This window comes from Malaclemys terrapin, chromosome 1, assembly GCF_027887155.1.
Source record: "Malaclemys terrapin pileata isolate rMalTer1 chromosome 1, rMalTer1.hap1, whole genome shotgun sequence".
Lineage (NCBI taxonomy): Eukaryota > Metazoa > Chordata > Testudines > Emydidae > Malaclemys > Malaclemys terrapin.
In genome coordinates, this window is record NC_071505.1 from 106,792,120 (window position 1) to 106,807,229 (window position 15,110).

The 15,110-nt window shown below is 44.1% G+C and overlaps 1 protein-coding gene across 5 annotated transcripts in view; it reads right to left on the reverse strand.

Moving 5' to 3' along the window:
• DNM1L (dynamin 1 like) overlaps positions 1-14,012 on the reverse strand; it is a 52,412-nt gene extending 38,400 nt beyond the window's left edge. For 4 of the 5 annotated variants that reach the window (XM_054034401.1, XM_054034369.1, XM_054034391.1 and 1 more), the window contains exons 1-2: positions 13,841-14,012; positions 591-738 (exon numbers count right to left, since the gene is read on the reverse strand). In XM_054034401.1, the coding sequence (XP_053890376.1) occupies positions 591-738; positions 13,841-13,942 (250 nt within the window). In that variant the 5' untranslated portion in view covers positions 13,943-14,012. Of the gene's footprint in view, positions 1-590; positions 739-3,098; positions 3,184-13,840 lie in introns of all 5 variants that reach the window. The other variant, XM_054034380.1, reaches the window with a different exon arrangement.
• Positions 14,013-15,110: the final 1,098 nt, after the last annotated feature.

A 15,110-nucleotide genomic window follows, 5' to 3' on the forward strand; every position in this document is an offset into this window, starting at 1 on the left:
AATTTCTCAATACTGCTTAGTAAAATGATATCAATAAGCCACTGGAGGTTCCAATTAAGTTTTAAACTAATAAAGGTTTGTTTTCGTAATCCCCAGCCCACTATTTTTTCCAGTTACATACATTCTTTAACTCCTCTCCACAGTCATGCACTTGTTGGGGAGGTTTTATTTATCAGCAGGAACAGAGAACCTAACCAAAAATGCTCTGCACACCCTATGCAATCACTACCAGTCAAATACCGTAATACTCTCTTCTCACAGGTGCTCACTGAATACAAGGGAGAGAACAAAGGTAAGCCTAAAAATATGAAACTCAGAAAAGCTATTGAAAGAACCAATTATCCTAATTGCCAGAGCTTTTGCAGCTTCTGTTGTATGGGTAGCATAGGTGGTGACAGTGGCTACGTTTTCTCAACACAATTATATGTATAAAATAAGCCTCAAAGGAATAAGAAAAAATGTGCAAATACATTTTAAAATTAAAGTTAGTAATTTTTTCCCACAAAAAGGATAGAAATATCACGAGGTATTTCCTTTTAAGGACAACTATATAAACACGAAGATTAAAATCCCAGTTGGATCACTCTTACCATTTTCATCTCCAGATGTTTTCCGACGATCCTCTGGTGAAACATGCACCAGCTGCAGAATAAGGGGTCTCCGGGTGATAATTCCAGTACCTCTTGGGAGCAGATCCCTCCCCACAAGACTTTCCAGCACTGAACTCTTGCCACTGCTCTGAAAATTGAAACACATCTGTGACTTTCTTATATACCTATTATTGCAATGCTGTAATATTAACCTTTTAACTTTTTATTTTATTTAAAGGAAAACAAATGCCTCCATAGATTGTATTCATTTATTTCACCAACCTTGAAGTAGGAACTTACTGGGTTTAAGAAAATATTTTGCACTTTTTGAGATCTCTGGATGGAAAGTGCTAAAAGCACTTTAAGAACATTAATCTTCACAACAACCTTTTGGAAATAACTGAAAAGTTGTTTAATTATACTTTAACTTCTATAAAGCAACTCTGTATCTTCCGGGGTGACTATTTTGTAACATCTTACAGTAACACTACAATGAGTAACAGTAGAGTAGAGAGTTAATTTTCCTGGCTACACCATGATGGAAACATACAAGTGTCACTGAAAAAGATGTTTTGCATTTGGGTACTTATCCTTTCTACATCGATACAGTAGAATCTTTCACATGAAAATGAGTACAAGTCTGTCGCATCTTACGCGCATTTAACATGCGCGATTTCAGCTTTACACGGTCGGCAAAAGCAAACAAAAAAAACAAAAAAGAGAAAAATAACAATTTTAATACTGTACCTGTAGTGCAGGCGATTCCGCCCGCCACTGAACTCAATGTAATTTTGACTATATGCGGTTTTCGCTTTAAGCGCTAACCGTGGAACAGAACCCCCGCGTAAGATGAGACAGACCTGTACCCCAAGTAGAATTTTGCACGGCTATTGTACACTTTTTGGCAGGTAACTCCACGGATTGCAAAGCTGATGCATCTTGCCTATAGGCCAATCAACCAGCGGCAGCTGGCAAAACATATCAGTTAAATACTTTCACTGAGGACTGGTCTACACTGGGGGGCGGGGAGGGAAGGGAAGATCAAGCTAAGTTACGCAACTTCAGATACGTGAATAACGTAGCTGAAGTCTACGTACTTAGATCTACTTATCGCGGTGTCTTCCCCCATCGACTCCACCTCTCGCTCCGGTGGAGTACTGGAGTCGACGGGAGAGCACTCAGTGGTCGATTTAGCATGTCGTCACTAGACGCGATAAATCGAACCCTGCTGGATCGATCGCTCCGGAGGTAAGTGTAGACATGCTCTAAGACTGCACAATCCTAAATTCCCTCTGAGTGTCATTTCCCTCTGCAGAACTCGTGTATGAGGTTGGTAGAAGTGTAACGAGATTGGCAATAATATATACATACAGGTTCGAGGAAATACCTTGTTAATCATCTACTAACATTTACTAAGCCTGGGCACATCCCCTCAATTCACTACAATTCTGGATTGACAGGTTTGGTTTGGGGAGTTGTTTTGTTTTAATAGAACCATACTACACTATTCAATTTCTCTGTAGTTTGCAATTGAGGGGTAAGAATAGAGGGCAAGGAGCTAAAAAGGTATTTGTCAATCACTGAATTATTGAGTCCCCAAATTATCACCGACCAACATGGTAGTTATTTAATAATCATTGAGCATATTGACAAGTCTATCTGCTACACAGTAGCTCTATGGAACCCTTTCCACTGGGTTCCAATCCGGGGCCCAATAGTAAGCTGCTAAGTCCTAATACTCCAAGTGCTAGACGGCTGTTTCGCCTACCTAGATCACTTCCTACCAAATCCCTCTTTTCCCCATGGATAAAGTAAAAATATGAAATAACTGAAACCAAAGAGTCTCAGACCTTCTGAGAGCTGCAAGTCCCTTTTCTGTGGGTTTGGCAAAGGTGGTACAGCTAGTAGCAGCACCTGCAGTGCTCCTTCCCAAGAGATCAGGGTGTAGGTCAGTTCTCCACCTCTGCCAGCCAGTTACTGAGCTGTGCTCCCCTTTTAAGTTCCTTCTCCAGCCCACGCATGCTTTGCAGGTGAGGCGGGGCAGGGCTGTCCAGGCCCAAAGTAGCTCCTTACCCCCTTCCTTTCCAGTGCAGGGTTTGTACACGGTCACGGGGGTACTATTTAAATCAAAATAGTAAATAAAATTTGGTAACAATTGTCTCATTCCCAAGATTAACTGCTGCTACCCTTCATTATTTTCAGAGTAGAAAGCAGTTTCTTTAACAATAGTTTAAAGTCAAGAACGGATATGGAGGTCATGAACCTAATCATATCATTGTTTACAAAGGCAGATTAAGGTGTCATAGTGAGAGATGGACACAGTGAAAGGAGGATAAGAGAATGGGATTAAAAAGTGACTTGCTAAGGGGTTAAATTATAAAGTGCAAAGTAGTAACAAATTTTTATTGATGTGATGGGACAAGACAGCCAAATCACTATCTGTCCCACTAAAGGGAACACACACAGCAAGAGAGTATTAAAGAGAATATTTATGGATAAGGCATCTACCTTAGAATGTATCATCTCCTCCTCAAGCATACAGGGCCAAAACCTTCAGTTGTTACTCAGAATTTCAACAGGAACGTTGCCTAAGCTTTAATTTTTAAAAAAAAATAAGAGTTTCATGCGGTAGAAGAGAGCTATTTTACCAACAAATAGAGAAAGACTTAAAAAACACACTAAAAGTTATGCTGCTGTCAGATTTGCAAACCACAGCTGGAGTTACATTATGATGAAAAAAAGTCCAAAATAATCACACCTAAATAATCTGAATTGGAATGTGGACCCACTCTGAAAAATAACTACATAAATATGGCACTCATTCCACAGATCTGTTCCCTATATGAATTTTGGATACATCTTCTGATTTGTATATTTTAACTACTTTCTCCCCAAGCAACTCTACAGAGCCAACAGTTAGAAAATAGGACTTGATTCTATCCCTTTTCATCCATCCACAGCCCATGTCTTCACTGCTAAATTGAGTTACAGGCAGCTCTTGGCTTAAGTCCATCCACACACAAAAATCCTTGAGTCTGATGTTGTTTTTAACTCAAGTTGGCTGGCCCACCAGGAGATAATAGAACACAGCTGGAGTTAGCACAACTCCTCAGCAGTTCATGTCTACCCCCATTCTGTGTAGCTCCAGTGTTATTTTGCAGGATGGATTCTCTCACTCAAACCAGGCTAACTCAAGAGGAGTTAACTTGAGCATAGATAATTTACATTAACTCTGTGGTGAAGATATAGGGTACACCTACACACGCACACACACAAGTTGTGCTCATATTAGTGCCTACAAGTAGCAGTGTGGCTAAGCTGGCATGGATGACAGCTCACACAAGCCGCCTGAGTATTTAGCTGAGGGTCAGAAGGGCCTGTACTCACGCAGCTAGCCCAAACTGCCACCAATGGCATTTGTAGTAGAAAAAGAGAGCCTGGAGACATAAGACCTGCTGTAAAGCCAAAGGCCCTGCTTATATAAAGCAAAGTTAGCAAGAATCAGGCTATAAGCAAAAGTCGGGTCCTGTTACAAAACATGCCTGCCTGCAGGTTCACTGTCCGGAACATGAACTTGGCAAGAACACGGCTGGTGTTGAAAAAACACAAACACTCCTAAAAAGTGCTAGGCACTGGACACTTGCATAAACACATTCCAGAAGATCATGCCAGACACCCCCACAGCTCCCGGCCACCGCAGCTGGCAGGGGGGACCCCCACAGCTCCACGCCACCGCTGCTCCCGGTCACCATGGGAGGCAGGGGAATCCGCTGCTCCCGCCCAGCAAAGGGGACCCCCGACTGCTCCCCACCCATCCACCGCAGACAGCATGGGGGACCCAGCAGCAAGAGACCCCCTCGGAGCTCCTAGCTGCTGTGGGTGGCAGGGGGGTTCCCCACAGCTTGGAGCCTCCAGCAGAGGGGGACCCTGAAGCTCCCAGCCCCCACACCCTCTGCCTAGGCTACCCATTTTGTGATGGGTATTTTTTAGTAAAAGTCAAGGACAGGTCACAGGCTTCGTGATTTTTTCATTATTGCCCATGACCTGTATGTGACTTTTACTAAAAATATCCATGACAAAAACTTAGTCTTAATTACTGTACCTGTAACCATTGAGACAGGGCATTAGAACTGTGCTTCGTTAACAATAAACCTGGTGGAGCGCCTTCGCCACTGAACCAAGTTTGTGGTCTTCTTGGACAATTCCATCAAAGTCTGCGGTATGGGCTATCTGGCCAGACCCACTGCAGCACGCAGAGAGAACACATGCAGCCAACAACAGACACCACCACTATGGCCATACTGCTATTTTTATGCATTAGCTCAAGCAGCGCTAGTGCACGTACATCTACCCGAGCTGGGAATCACATCTCCCACTTGCTGTGTAGGTGTACCCATACCATAAGTTCCAACTGCAGGGCCAAATTCTTTCCTAAGTCACACTTGTACAATACAAATGGGTTGCAGTGGTTCAAAAGAATTTCTTCTTCAGAATCTTTATTATGAGTGAGACTACATGAGAAGGAATAGCCTCAGGTTTACTCAGATTCCATTATGAGTTTGCAGGACTGAGACTGAAACATTCTCAATCAATAACTAATGATACACAAGAAACAAACCCTACAATACCAGTTTACAGTCATTTTCAGACAAGAACTGCACCCTCACCTAATTTCACTTCAGACATTAACACTAAGGCTTGGTCTACACTAAACCCCCAAATCGAACTAAGGTACGCAACTTCAGCTACGTGAATAACGTAGCTGAAGTCGACATACCTTAGTTCGAACTTACCGCCATCCAGACCCGGCAGGCAGGCTCCCCCGTCGACTCCGCGTACTCCTCGCGGCGAGCAGGATTACCGGAGTCGACGGGGAGCACTTCTGAGTTCGATTTATCGCGTCCAGACTAGACGCGATAAATCGAACCCAGAAGTTCGATTGCCTGCCGCCGAACCAGCGCGGTAAGTATAGACAAGCCCTAATGGACTTGTACTAGCTGTAGATATTGTCAAACAACAATTTAAATTTGTTGTTGCTCTTTAAATGTATCATTAGGTCCTTCCAAGATAAAGTTTCTCATTTTAAGAAGTGTTTCCAGTGAGGGATAAGTTATCAAATGCAACTATTGAGGAATTTCAAATCCTCAATAAGGATAATTTGTAAATGCATCATCTTTTGCAGAGTTACACACAACTGCATTAGTGGAAAAAAGTACAGAATTTATGCGTGAGGTAACTTACAGTAGGACCATAGAGCAAAGCAGAGGCAATATAGCCCTGACTTGGCAAAGCAATGATGGCAATATCAGAGTTTCCCCTACAATATGAGATAACGGCAATGAGAACTCAGAAAGAGCAAAACCTTGCACTACAGGACAGAATCATCTCCTCAACATTTTCTTAAAACTAGCTACCAGCCCTGCTTTGAGATTCCAGATGGGATTTGCAAAGCTGCATTCTTTCCTTCTTGCATACGATCACCAACAGTAAAAGTCCAGCTGGCCAAATTATGCTCTCTGTAACACCTGTGTAAATCCAAGGGGTCGGGGCGGTCAGAGGGTGGGGAACAGGGGGGTTGAATGGGTCAAGGGGTCCCGGGGAGCAGTCAGGAAGGGGGGGGGGTTAGATGGGGCGGTGGGAGGTAGTCAGAGGTAGGGGTTCCAGGGGCGGTCAAGGGACAGGGAGAAGGGGTGGTTGGATGGGGCAGGTGTTCTGGGGGCGGTCAGGGGACAGGGAGAAGGGGTGGTAGGATGGGGCAGGGGTCCCGGGGCAGGGGGGGGCGCCTCAAGGAACGTGGGGGGTTGGATGGGGCAGGAGTCCTGGGGGGCAGGCCACAACCCCCTTGTGGGGTGAGGAGCGAACCAGTTCAGATTTTGGCAGCTCATCACTGCTCTCAACCCACACCTGGATCCCCCCCCAAAACTTGGATCCTGCCTTGCTCAGCCTGCATGCCCACACATGGTGCACCTGGCCTGGAGAAGCAGGGACCTGGGTTGTTTCTGGGGCAGGCCCGGTCCTTGCGCTGTGTCAAGGTTGGGTGTAGCCTCACCTCTGAATCTGTGTCCCCGGGGGTGGGGGAGATGCACAGTGATCTCCCACCTCTATGCAGCCAGTGGCCTATGCTCCCCAATGCCATGCTGGAGCCTTCACATTTATTTAACAAATAAAATTTGCAGAATTTTAAAATATTGTGCGCAGAATTTTTATTTTTTTGGCGCAAAATGGCATCAGGACTAAAAGTAAATATCCTTAAAGCGGGGTGGACAGGCCAGGGAACAGGCCTTGTGAAGGCTGAGCTGATTAGGGGAAGTGGCTGCAGCTGGGGCCACGCCCCAAACAGCCTCAGCAGGCCCTATAAAGGCAGAGAGCCAGGAGCTCAGGCCAGAGTCTCTCTCTGCACTCAGGAAGAGAAGGGCCTGGCTGCAGGGAGCTAGAGCCGGAGGGGTGAGTCCGGACTCCTTACAGTCCCATAAGAATTAACGTATGATTTGATTTAATCCTGTCAGCCACCCTTTTTGAATAGCAGAAAGGAATGACAGACCAGAACAATCCTTATGACTGATTATGGTCACCCTTTTGTTTTAGGATAAGTTATGTCTACTATGGTTTCCTATATGTATTACAAATTAGGCACTCTAAAATATAAATTTCTTTGTTTTAAGGTTAAGTAAGTAAGAGACAGGACCTTGTATTGTATCCTATGCTAAGGAGATTAGAGGAATGTTGAGGGCCTGAAGCCCCAATCTGACTTGTTTTAGTTATAAAATTTAGCAAGGCTTGATTTACAATGTAGGCTGCTAAATATACAATACTGTTGTCTGTATACCTTTGAAGGTTTCTGTAAGAGATTGTTTGTGTGAATGAGGAATGCATGCATCAGGAAAAGATAAGGTGTGAAAGCCGTCACAAATGTCCAGATGGTCAAGAAGAAGTGAGAGACTTGGAAAGACCAGAAGACAATCAGAAAACATCCATTGTAGCCCATGCTAAACATGTTAGCAGCACCCCAGAAGTGAGGCAGGCACCCCCGAAGGCGAGACAACAAATAGGAGATAACAATGGGAAGCCCGACAATAACCATCAAATGATAACACCACTTAAGGACTAATGATTACAGGATGACATTGCAAAATGCATGGACTCAAATGGGAATGTACAACTATAAAGCTGGGGTGTTTTGCCATGGAACTCTGGGTTCAGTCCTGCAAAGCCTCGGAGCATCAGATCGCGACTGACGAGCCCAGTTCCACACTCATGTTCAATCTAACTGGCCATTAGATTGACTCAAGCTACAACAGACTGGTAACTATAAATATCACTGGCAGGACTCTGGGTGCGTGTCTATGTGTACGTGTGTGAGACTGAAAAGCACATGCTAACTATTGTATTTTCAATAAATGCTGCGTATTTGCCTTCCTCTATAAAGATCCCGTGAGCTTTGTATGAGCATAACAGCTGTATTAGGAGGAGAACATCACCAGACGTTTAAATTGTTTTATTTAACTAAAACAACAACGTTATGTATGCTAGATTTTTTTTTCTTCAACAGCAAACAAAATATTATAACAAAACAAGCATACAAATTTTTGAATTCAGTTAAACATTCAAGATTTTTTTAATGAGGTTTTTGTTAATTGTTTAACTAAAATAGTTAAATTGAATTTTTTTTTTTAAATATTTCATCGACTGTCAGCCAGGTCAACATGAGAAACTTAAAATATTGGCTTCTGCAGCTAACTCAGTCGTCTTCACCTTCATTTTCCTGTTTGTTCAGAATCTGGAAAAGAAAAACAAGCTTCCCTGCTTTTTCAGGACCCAAACAATTTCTCAATTTGGAATGAATTAGTCCAAAGGAAAAGAATATTCTTTCTACACCAGCAGTAGAAGCTACTGCTGTTAAAAGTGAGATTATCGCTTCAACAGTCTTGGCTACACTTGCAGCTGTACAACGCTGTGAGGTAAACCTGCCTCCCTACAGCTGAGTAGGGAAAAGCGCTGCAGTCTGTCCACACTGACAGCTGCCAGCGCAGTGGTGTGACCACACTTGTAAATTTGCAGCTGTGTTGGGAGCGGTGCATTATGGGCAGCTATCCCAGCATTCATGTGGCTGCAACGTGCTTTTCAAAACGGGGGGTTGGGGTGGATTGTGACAGGGAGTGTGGGGGGAGAGAGTGCTTTTTGGAGCACGTCAGCTCTCTATTTTGCAAGTTCCAAACTCCCGGCCCCCTGCTCATTCATTTAGGGCCTTGGCTACAGTGGCAATTCACAGCGCTGCACTTGCTGCACTCAGGGGTGTGGAAAAAATACCACACACCCCCCCAAGCGCAGCGAGTGCAGCGCTGTAAAGCGCCAGTGTAATCAGCGCCTCCAGCGTTGCACGCTCGCAGCGCTGCAAGCTATTCCCCTCTGAGAGGGGGAGCTCTCGCAGCGCTGGCGGCGCGACTACACTTGCGCTTCACAGCAGCGCTGTGAATCCGCAAGTGTAGCCAAGGCCTAAGTGACTTCTACCAGTTCACTGGTGCGACTTTCTTTAAAACATCATCAGCAAACATATATTTCTTGAATGGCTCTTATTCCCAAACTGGGTCTCTTTTACGGCCTGCTGCCATTATAGGTTTTCCCTTCTAGTGAGAGAATGGTATGGTAGATCTCAAATCAACGAAGGTTACACTCAGAAAGACCTCAAGACTTCTGGAATATGCTGCTCAAAGTTTCACTTCTGTTTCTACTGCCTGTCCCTCCCTTCTCACATTTATCACCAGACTTTGTCTCCTTGTCCAGATCTATTCCGCCCCACTGAACTTTTTGAAACTTTGCACTTTTAGAGAGAGGTAAGGGACTCTGTGTATAAAAATTTGCAGAGGGACAATAGGGTTGAGGTCTATTATTTCTCACCTCTATAGATTATTTATGTATTTAAATTTTTTTTTTTGCTGTTAACAAGCAAGTTGTCTCTGGAGACAAAACCAGTTTGAGAACTGCAGAACTAAGCATCTCTGATGGTATCTTCTAGCACTGAGTCCCATTAGGTAGATAGAAAGATTAAATAATCTATACAGAAGCTCCTGGAACCCCATAAGATTGGGTCCCTAATCCATGAACTATTGGAACTCATTTACAAAACTTCTCTTAAACATTACATGAATATATTGTCTCATACTATAGAACTAGAATTTATAATCCCTATTCCATCTTTGAGCTATAATGTATCTTATCTAAAGCTATCTTTAAATCGGATTTTTTTTTGCTAAAATGCTTTTAAAAACCTATTTAAAAACAAAACTTTTTTAAATAAAAAAATCATTGATTTTTATCCACCCTGCCTTAAAGCCAATTATAAGAAGCTCTCAAGCACCATTTTTTCTCTCTTGCCTATCCATAAATTTTTATCATTATCAATGGAAATATCTTTTCATTCATTTGGGGGGAAATTGATTACTGACTTTTACCAATCAAAATCTAATCCTTCTAAGTCTATCTATACTCAGCTCTGCCCACACGCTATAACTAGCTAGATGTATCCACTAAATTGATCAGCAGGAAAACAGTCAACACTGTAATTGGTTTTAATGTTAAAATCCTTTAGATGAAGGGGACACAGTTCATGCTTCTGTACAACTATCCTTTCATTCATCCATCTGCAGACTCGGTGTGAGACAATGAGGCACTGATCATTCTGAAGGTTTTCTTCACAAACCTAAAGGCCCTAAAAAAAATTCTGCAGAAACTAACAATGGGGCCAGAGATGCACCAGTACAGCATGCCATCAAGTACTGCTCAATCTGGCCTAAATTAGAAGTAGATTACACAGTATCTTGAAAGTGTAAACAGCTAACTAATGTCAATTTCACATCACTGCTCCTGCTCAAAGCAGGCACCAGAACAGCCAGGGTATGAACCATGGGGAGGAGACACTTGAGAGGAAGAAAGACAATTACACAAAAAAACAGACCCCATGAACAGCAGATAAAAACCATCAGGGCTGGGGGGAGTTGGGGAGACAAATGCACACTCCTTGCCAGTTATTGTCTAGATTATGCATTTGCAGTTCTATCTCATCAGTGGCCAGCCACTGGTGTAGATGCACAGGTGTAAACCCCTTCTACGGGCATGAAAACTGGAGCTTTCCCAAGTGGAGCATACCCATTTGAAACCTGGGTAAACGACACTGGTGCAAATTGCAGCTTGCCCTATCTAAAGCAGGGGTTTACACCAACATATCGCAAGCACACCATTGTTTTACAATTGAGAGCTGAAATTGGGACAAATCCCCAGTCAAGAGAAGGCCGTAGCAGCTAAGCAGGAGAACTCCAATTTAACAAACTAAACCAGGGCTCGCACAAGTACCAACTCTCCAGGAGGATATCCTGATATAACATCTGGTACACTTGCCCCTGAATCCCAGTAGTTGAGTGTGTACACCTGGCTTCACAAACATTTTTTCCCAAACAGTATCTTGCTGTGAGAATTATAATCTTAACTTTATCTAACAGAATACAGTGGATGTGCAGGATAGCTATTATGCAGAACCTGACATACCACATCATGACCTTCAGAGTGGTTCTATCATTGGGGTACCAAGGACACGACATCCACTCAGCAAGATTAGAAAATAGAAATAAAAGAAATTTAAGGCAATCCCAAATCTGAGCGACACTCACAGCCATTAATAGAATAAAACAGCTGTTGTCTTTGAAAGATCCATGCAGGAAGGCTGTATGTTAAATACTGGGAAGTACACTTGGGCACTTTCCAATAGGAAGTGCTACTAATGAGCACATGTGCAGCTAAGTATTACAATGCCTCACCTGAAATACTGTCCCAAAGTCATGCCTGGGATGCACAGATAAAAATCACAATTTTACACATAGTATGGGTTGACTCATAACTCATTTCTGTAATGGTATAATGGCATTTACTACTAAGCTAGTCATTATTTAAACCAATGGGAGAGGCAATGTTTTCTAGGAACCCCCTGCAGAAGGCAAACAATAACCTGGAGGAGTAAAGTTACCTCATTCATAGCCATTTGGATTAATGCCTTCTTGCGATGCCCAAATCTGATAATATTCTCATTCTCCATAATGAGCCACATGTTTTGACCTCTTCTTGAATCCAGACCTGATTTTGTAGTGTAGGCAATTAACCACAGCAATAACTATCACACATTTATTTTGTATGTATATACATTCAAATAGACTCATTGTTTTGGGAATGTTCAATATCGCTCCTTTCTTTTTATTGTAGTGTTTTGTGCTATTAGGTTGAAGCCATTCCATAATGCTTTGTAAGTAACTAGTCTTAACCACAGAGCAAAGTACAGGTATAAGATGGAGACATCAGAGTGGTTGGATGCTATTGCACTATTGTATTGTGTGTGTTGCTTAGGCAGTATTCCCTGCCTGTGCCTTTTCATGAAATTTGATAATGCAGAAAGCGAACATCTAAAACCAAAGGAGAAATAAAAGCACATACTCACCACTAGGAATGACAGAATAACCAGAATTAGTGACACAAGATTAGTGTAACGGGAAGGGTTCAAAGGGCAGAAACCAGTAGTAACAACTCTCAACTCCTTTTGCTAAGGCTGGCAAAATGCTAGCAAAATATCTATACTATGACACAGAATTGCTGCTCTACACAATACCTAGAGAGAAGTGGAAAATGAACAATTCTCACACTGTTTGGAGTAACACAGAACATGACTAGAGGAGCAGAGGCATCTGAATAATAGTGCCCAAAGCCCAGTTAGGAAATATTTTATAATGAGGACTAAAATGTGTTTACAGAGAGAAAAAATAGGACACTGAAGTTCAGCAGAGCATGTTTTCAAGGAATGCAGGAAACATTGAATCACAAAGCAATGGAGGAAAGGAGCACATTGGGCAAATAGAAAGCGTTCAAAGATAAATTAAGTGCATGCCCGCAGGATATGGGCAATTTCTAGCTAAAAATACTGTAGGAATGAAAAGAATCCACACAGCATGCACAAAAACACAAAATATATCATGGATAAGAGAAAGGCATAAGCAAGGTATGAAATATTATATACAGAGAGAGTGGAAACATTATAATATAGAGGGAGAACAAAAGTGATGCGTGAAATTAAAATTACAAAGAAGATTAAAATAATATTCCTCTCCAAGTAGAATGTATATTAAAAAATATGGCCATTTAAGGAGAGAAACAAACAGAAGGGTAGGGACGGTTTTATGGCCTGCAGCATGCAGGGGGTCAGACCAGATGATCATAATGGTCCCTTCTGACCTTAAAGTCTATGAGTCTATGAGAAGGAAAGAATGAGAACAATTCACTGACAGAGGAGAGAGAAAAATTCTTTAATTTGACTGTGTCCGTTTTCCACAAAGAATGAGTCAGGCGAAGACTAAATACAGAAACGGATTTGAAAAGTCAAAAAGAAGAAAGGCAAAATATTTTTAAAAATCTTTAGATGCCAGCAAACTACTAGGAAATTAGACATCTTAGAAGAACTCCAGGGCCATATGGAACTTTCTCTAAGAACTAATTTTCAGTCTGATAGGTAAACCCTTATTAATAGTCTATGATTTTATAACTTGGTTTTAAAAAAAATTAAGGGTCACATTTAAATTGATAACATCCCTTTAAACAACAGTAGGGTATCAATTTGTTTTTTAAAACATACTAGCACTGCTAGATTAAACCAGTAATGTGTTGCAATTATTTTGAGCCAACACAGGCTTGTGGGTTTTAAACAGGTGCACCAAATTGCCATTTAACACAAATCAATCCAAGTAACGGCCAGCGATGTTAAATGACTGTACAGGAGAGCAGAGGGCCAGTGTCACAAAGATGCGGTGGGAAAAGTTACCTTACCAGCCCCAGCTTACTACACCCCCTTTCCAACGTTATGCAGCCCAAGCACCGGGAAGGTCAAGCCCAGAATAAAACGGGGGCCCAACACGGCAAGATGCTGGAGGGGGCAGCGCAGTCACCTTCAGCGGGACAGGGGCATTTGGAGCCGGTCACTTCGCCCCCACCTCGCTCAGGCCCCCCCCGCCTGCCGGGGCTGAGGCACAATCAGCCACTGACGGGCGCTGGGCGCAGCAAGGCGGGACACCCGCTGAAGGCGCCGACTGCTCTCCCCGGGGGCCGCCCCGCGCGAACCCAGCTCCCCTCCCCCGGTGCCCTTCACAGAGGCGCGGCTGCCGCCCGGCTCCCTGGGCGCCTCCATCCCGCCCCCGGGCCCGCAGCGCCCCCGCCTCGCTCACCTGCGTCCCCACCACCACGATCTGCGGCAGCTGGATGATGTCGGCCCCCACGGCGTTGAACACGTCCTGCAGCTTGTTGATCACCGGGATCAGCGCCTCCATGGCGGCGGGGCGCCCGGCGGCGATGAATGGACCCGGCAACCAACGGTTCTACCTCCCCCCCCAGGCCACTACCCACCACCCACCATGGGCGCCGGCCCCGCGCGCAGCCCGGCCCCAGCAGGCTGTGCGCGCGCCCCCGCTCCCGGGGCGGTGGCAGTAGCCGCAAGGCCCGACGGGAGTTGTAGTGCCAGGCGCCCCGCAGCGCCCTCTAGTGGCTCCCGGAGGCAGCGGCAGGCTGAAGTGGCGCAGGCTGCCAGGCCTCGCCCCTGAACGAGCGGGAAAGGGTGCAGCGAAAGCCACAGTCCTCCAGCCCACCCCCGAGTAAACAAACCACAGCCCTGAATTGTCATTAATTATTGTGCCTAATAGAACAACAGATACTGTACTACCGAGGTGCTGCAAGTGGGGATGCTACTGCACCCCTTGGCTTCAAGTAGTAACAGCCCCAAGACAAGGTTTCTGCCCTCAGCACCCCTACTATAAAAATTGTGCCAGTTCCACTGCCGTACTAATACCAAAGTCCCTGCACTAGGTAACCACAGCATAACCAAACCACCAGGCCTTCCCCAGCCATACAGTATTTATTTACTACCCCCAGGTTTACATAGCACCTTCCCCGCTCCCTCCATAAAAGGCTTCTCACAATACTCACAAAGTTCCCCTCTTGCCCTGCCAAGATGCAGATGTAGAGATTAATAGGGGGGGGGACACAGGAGAGACCCTCAAAGAGTATTCCTCAAAATGCTGCGGGACTCCTGCCTTGCACATGTGCAAGTTAACTCTGTCTTTCACCTCAGTTGCATGCATTTTTATTTCTATTGTAAGTAATTTTCAGCAGTCAGTGTGAGGAGATGGCAAATTAGCATAGGACACATGCTAATAAGCGCCAACCCTCGCACTGAGATACGCTGGAGAAATATGTCTCTGAAATGCAATCAGGGGAGACAACCTGGTTGTTGTAAAAGCACAAGTGCCCTGTCTATGCTATAATTCCCATTGCTTCCACTGATGCAGCTGCACAGGTGTTGAATTACAATTCTGAAGTTTGCTAGAGCTCTGTTAACACAAGCAATTAAAAATGAGTGCATCAGCATTACCTCCTAAGCAACTTGTCTGAGGGCAAATTGGTGCACTTCCTCAGTGATGTTAACCCTGCAAGGTCATCCAA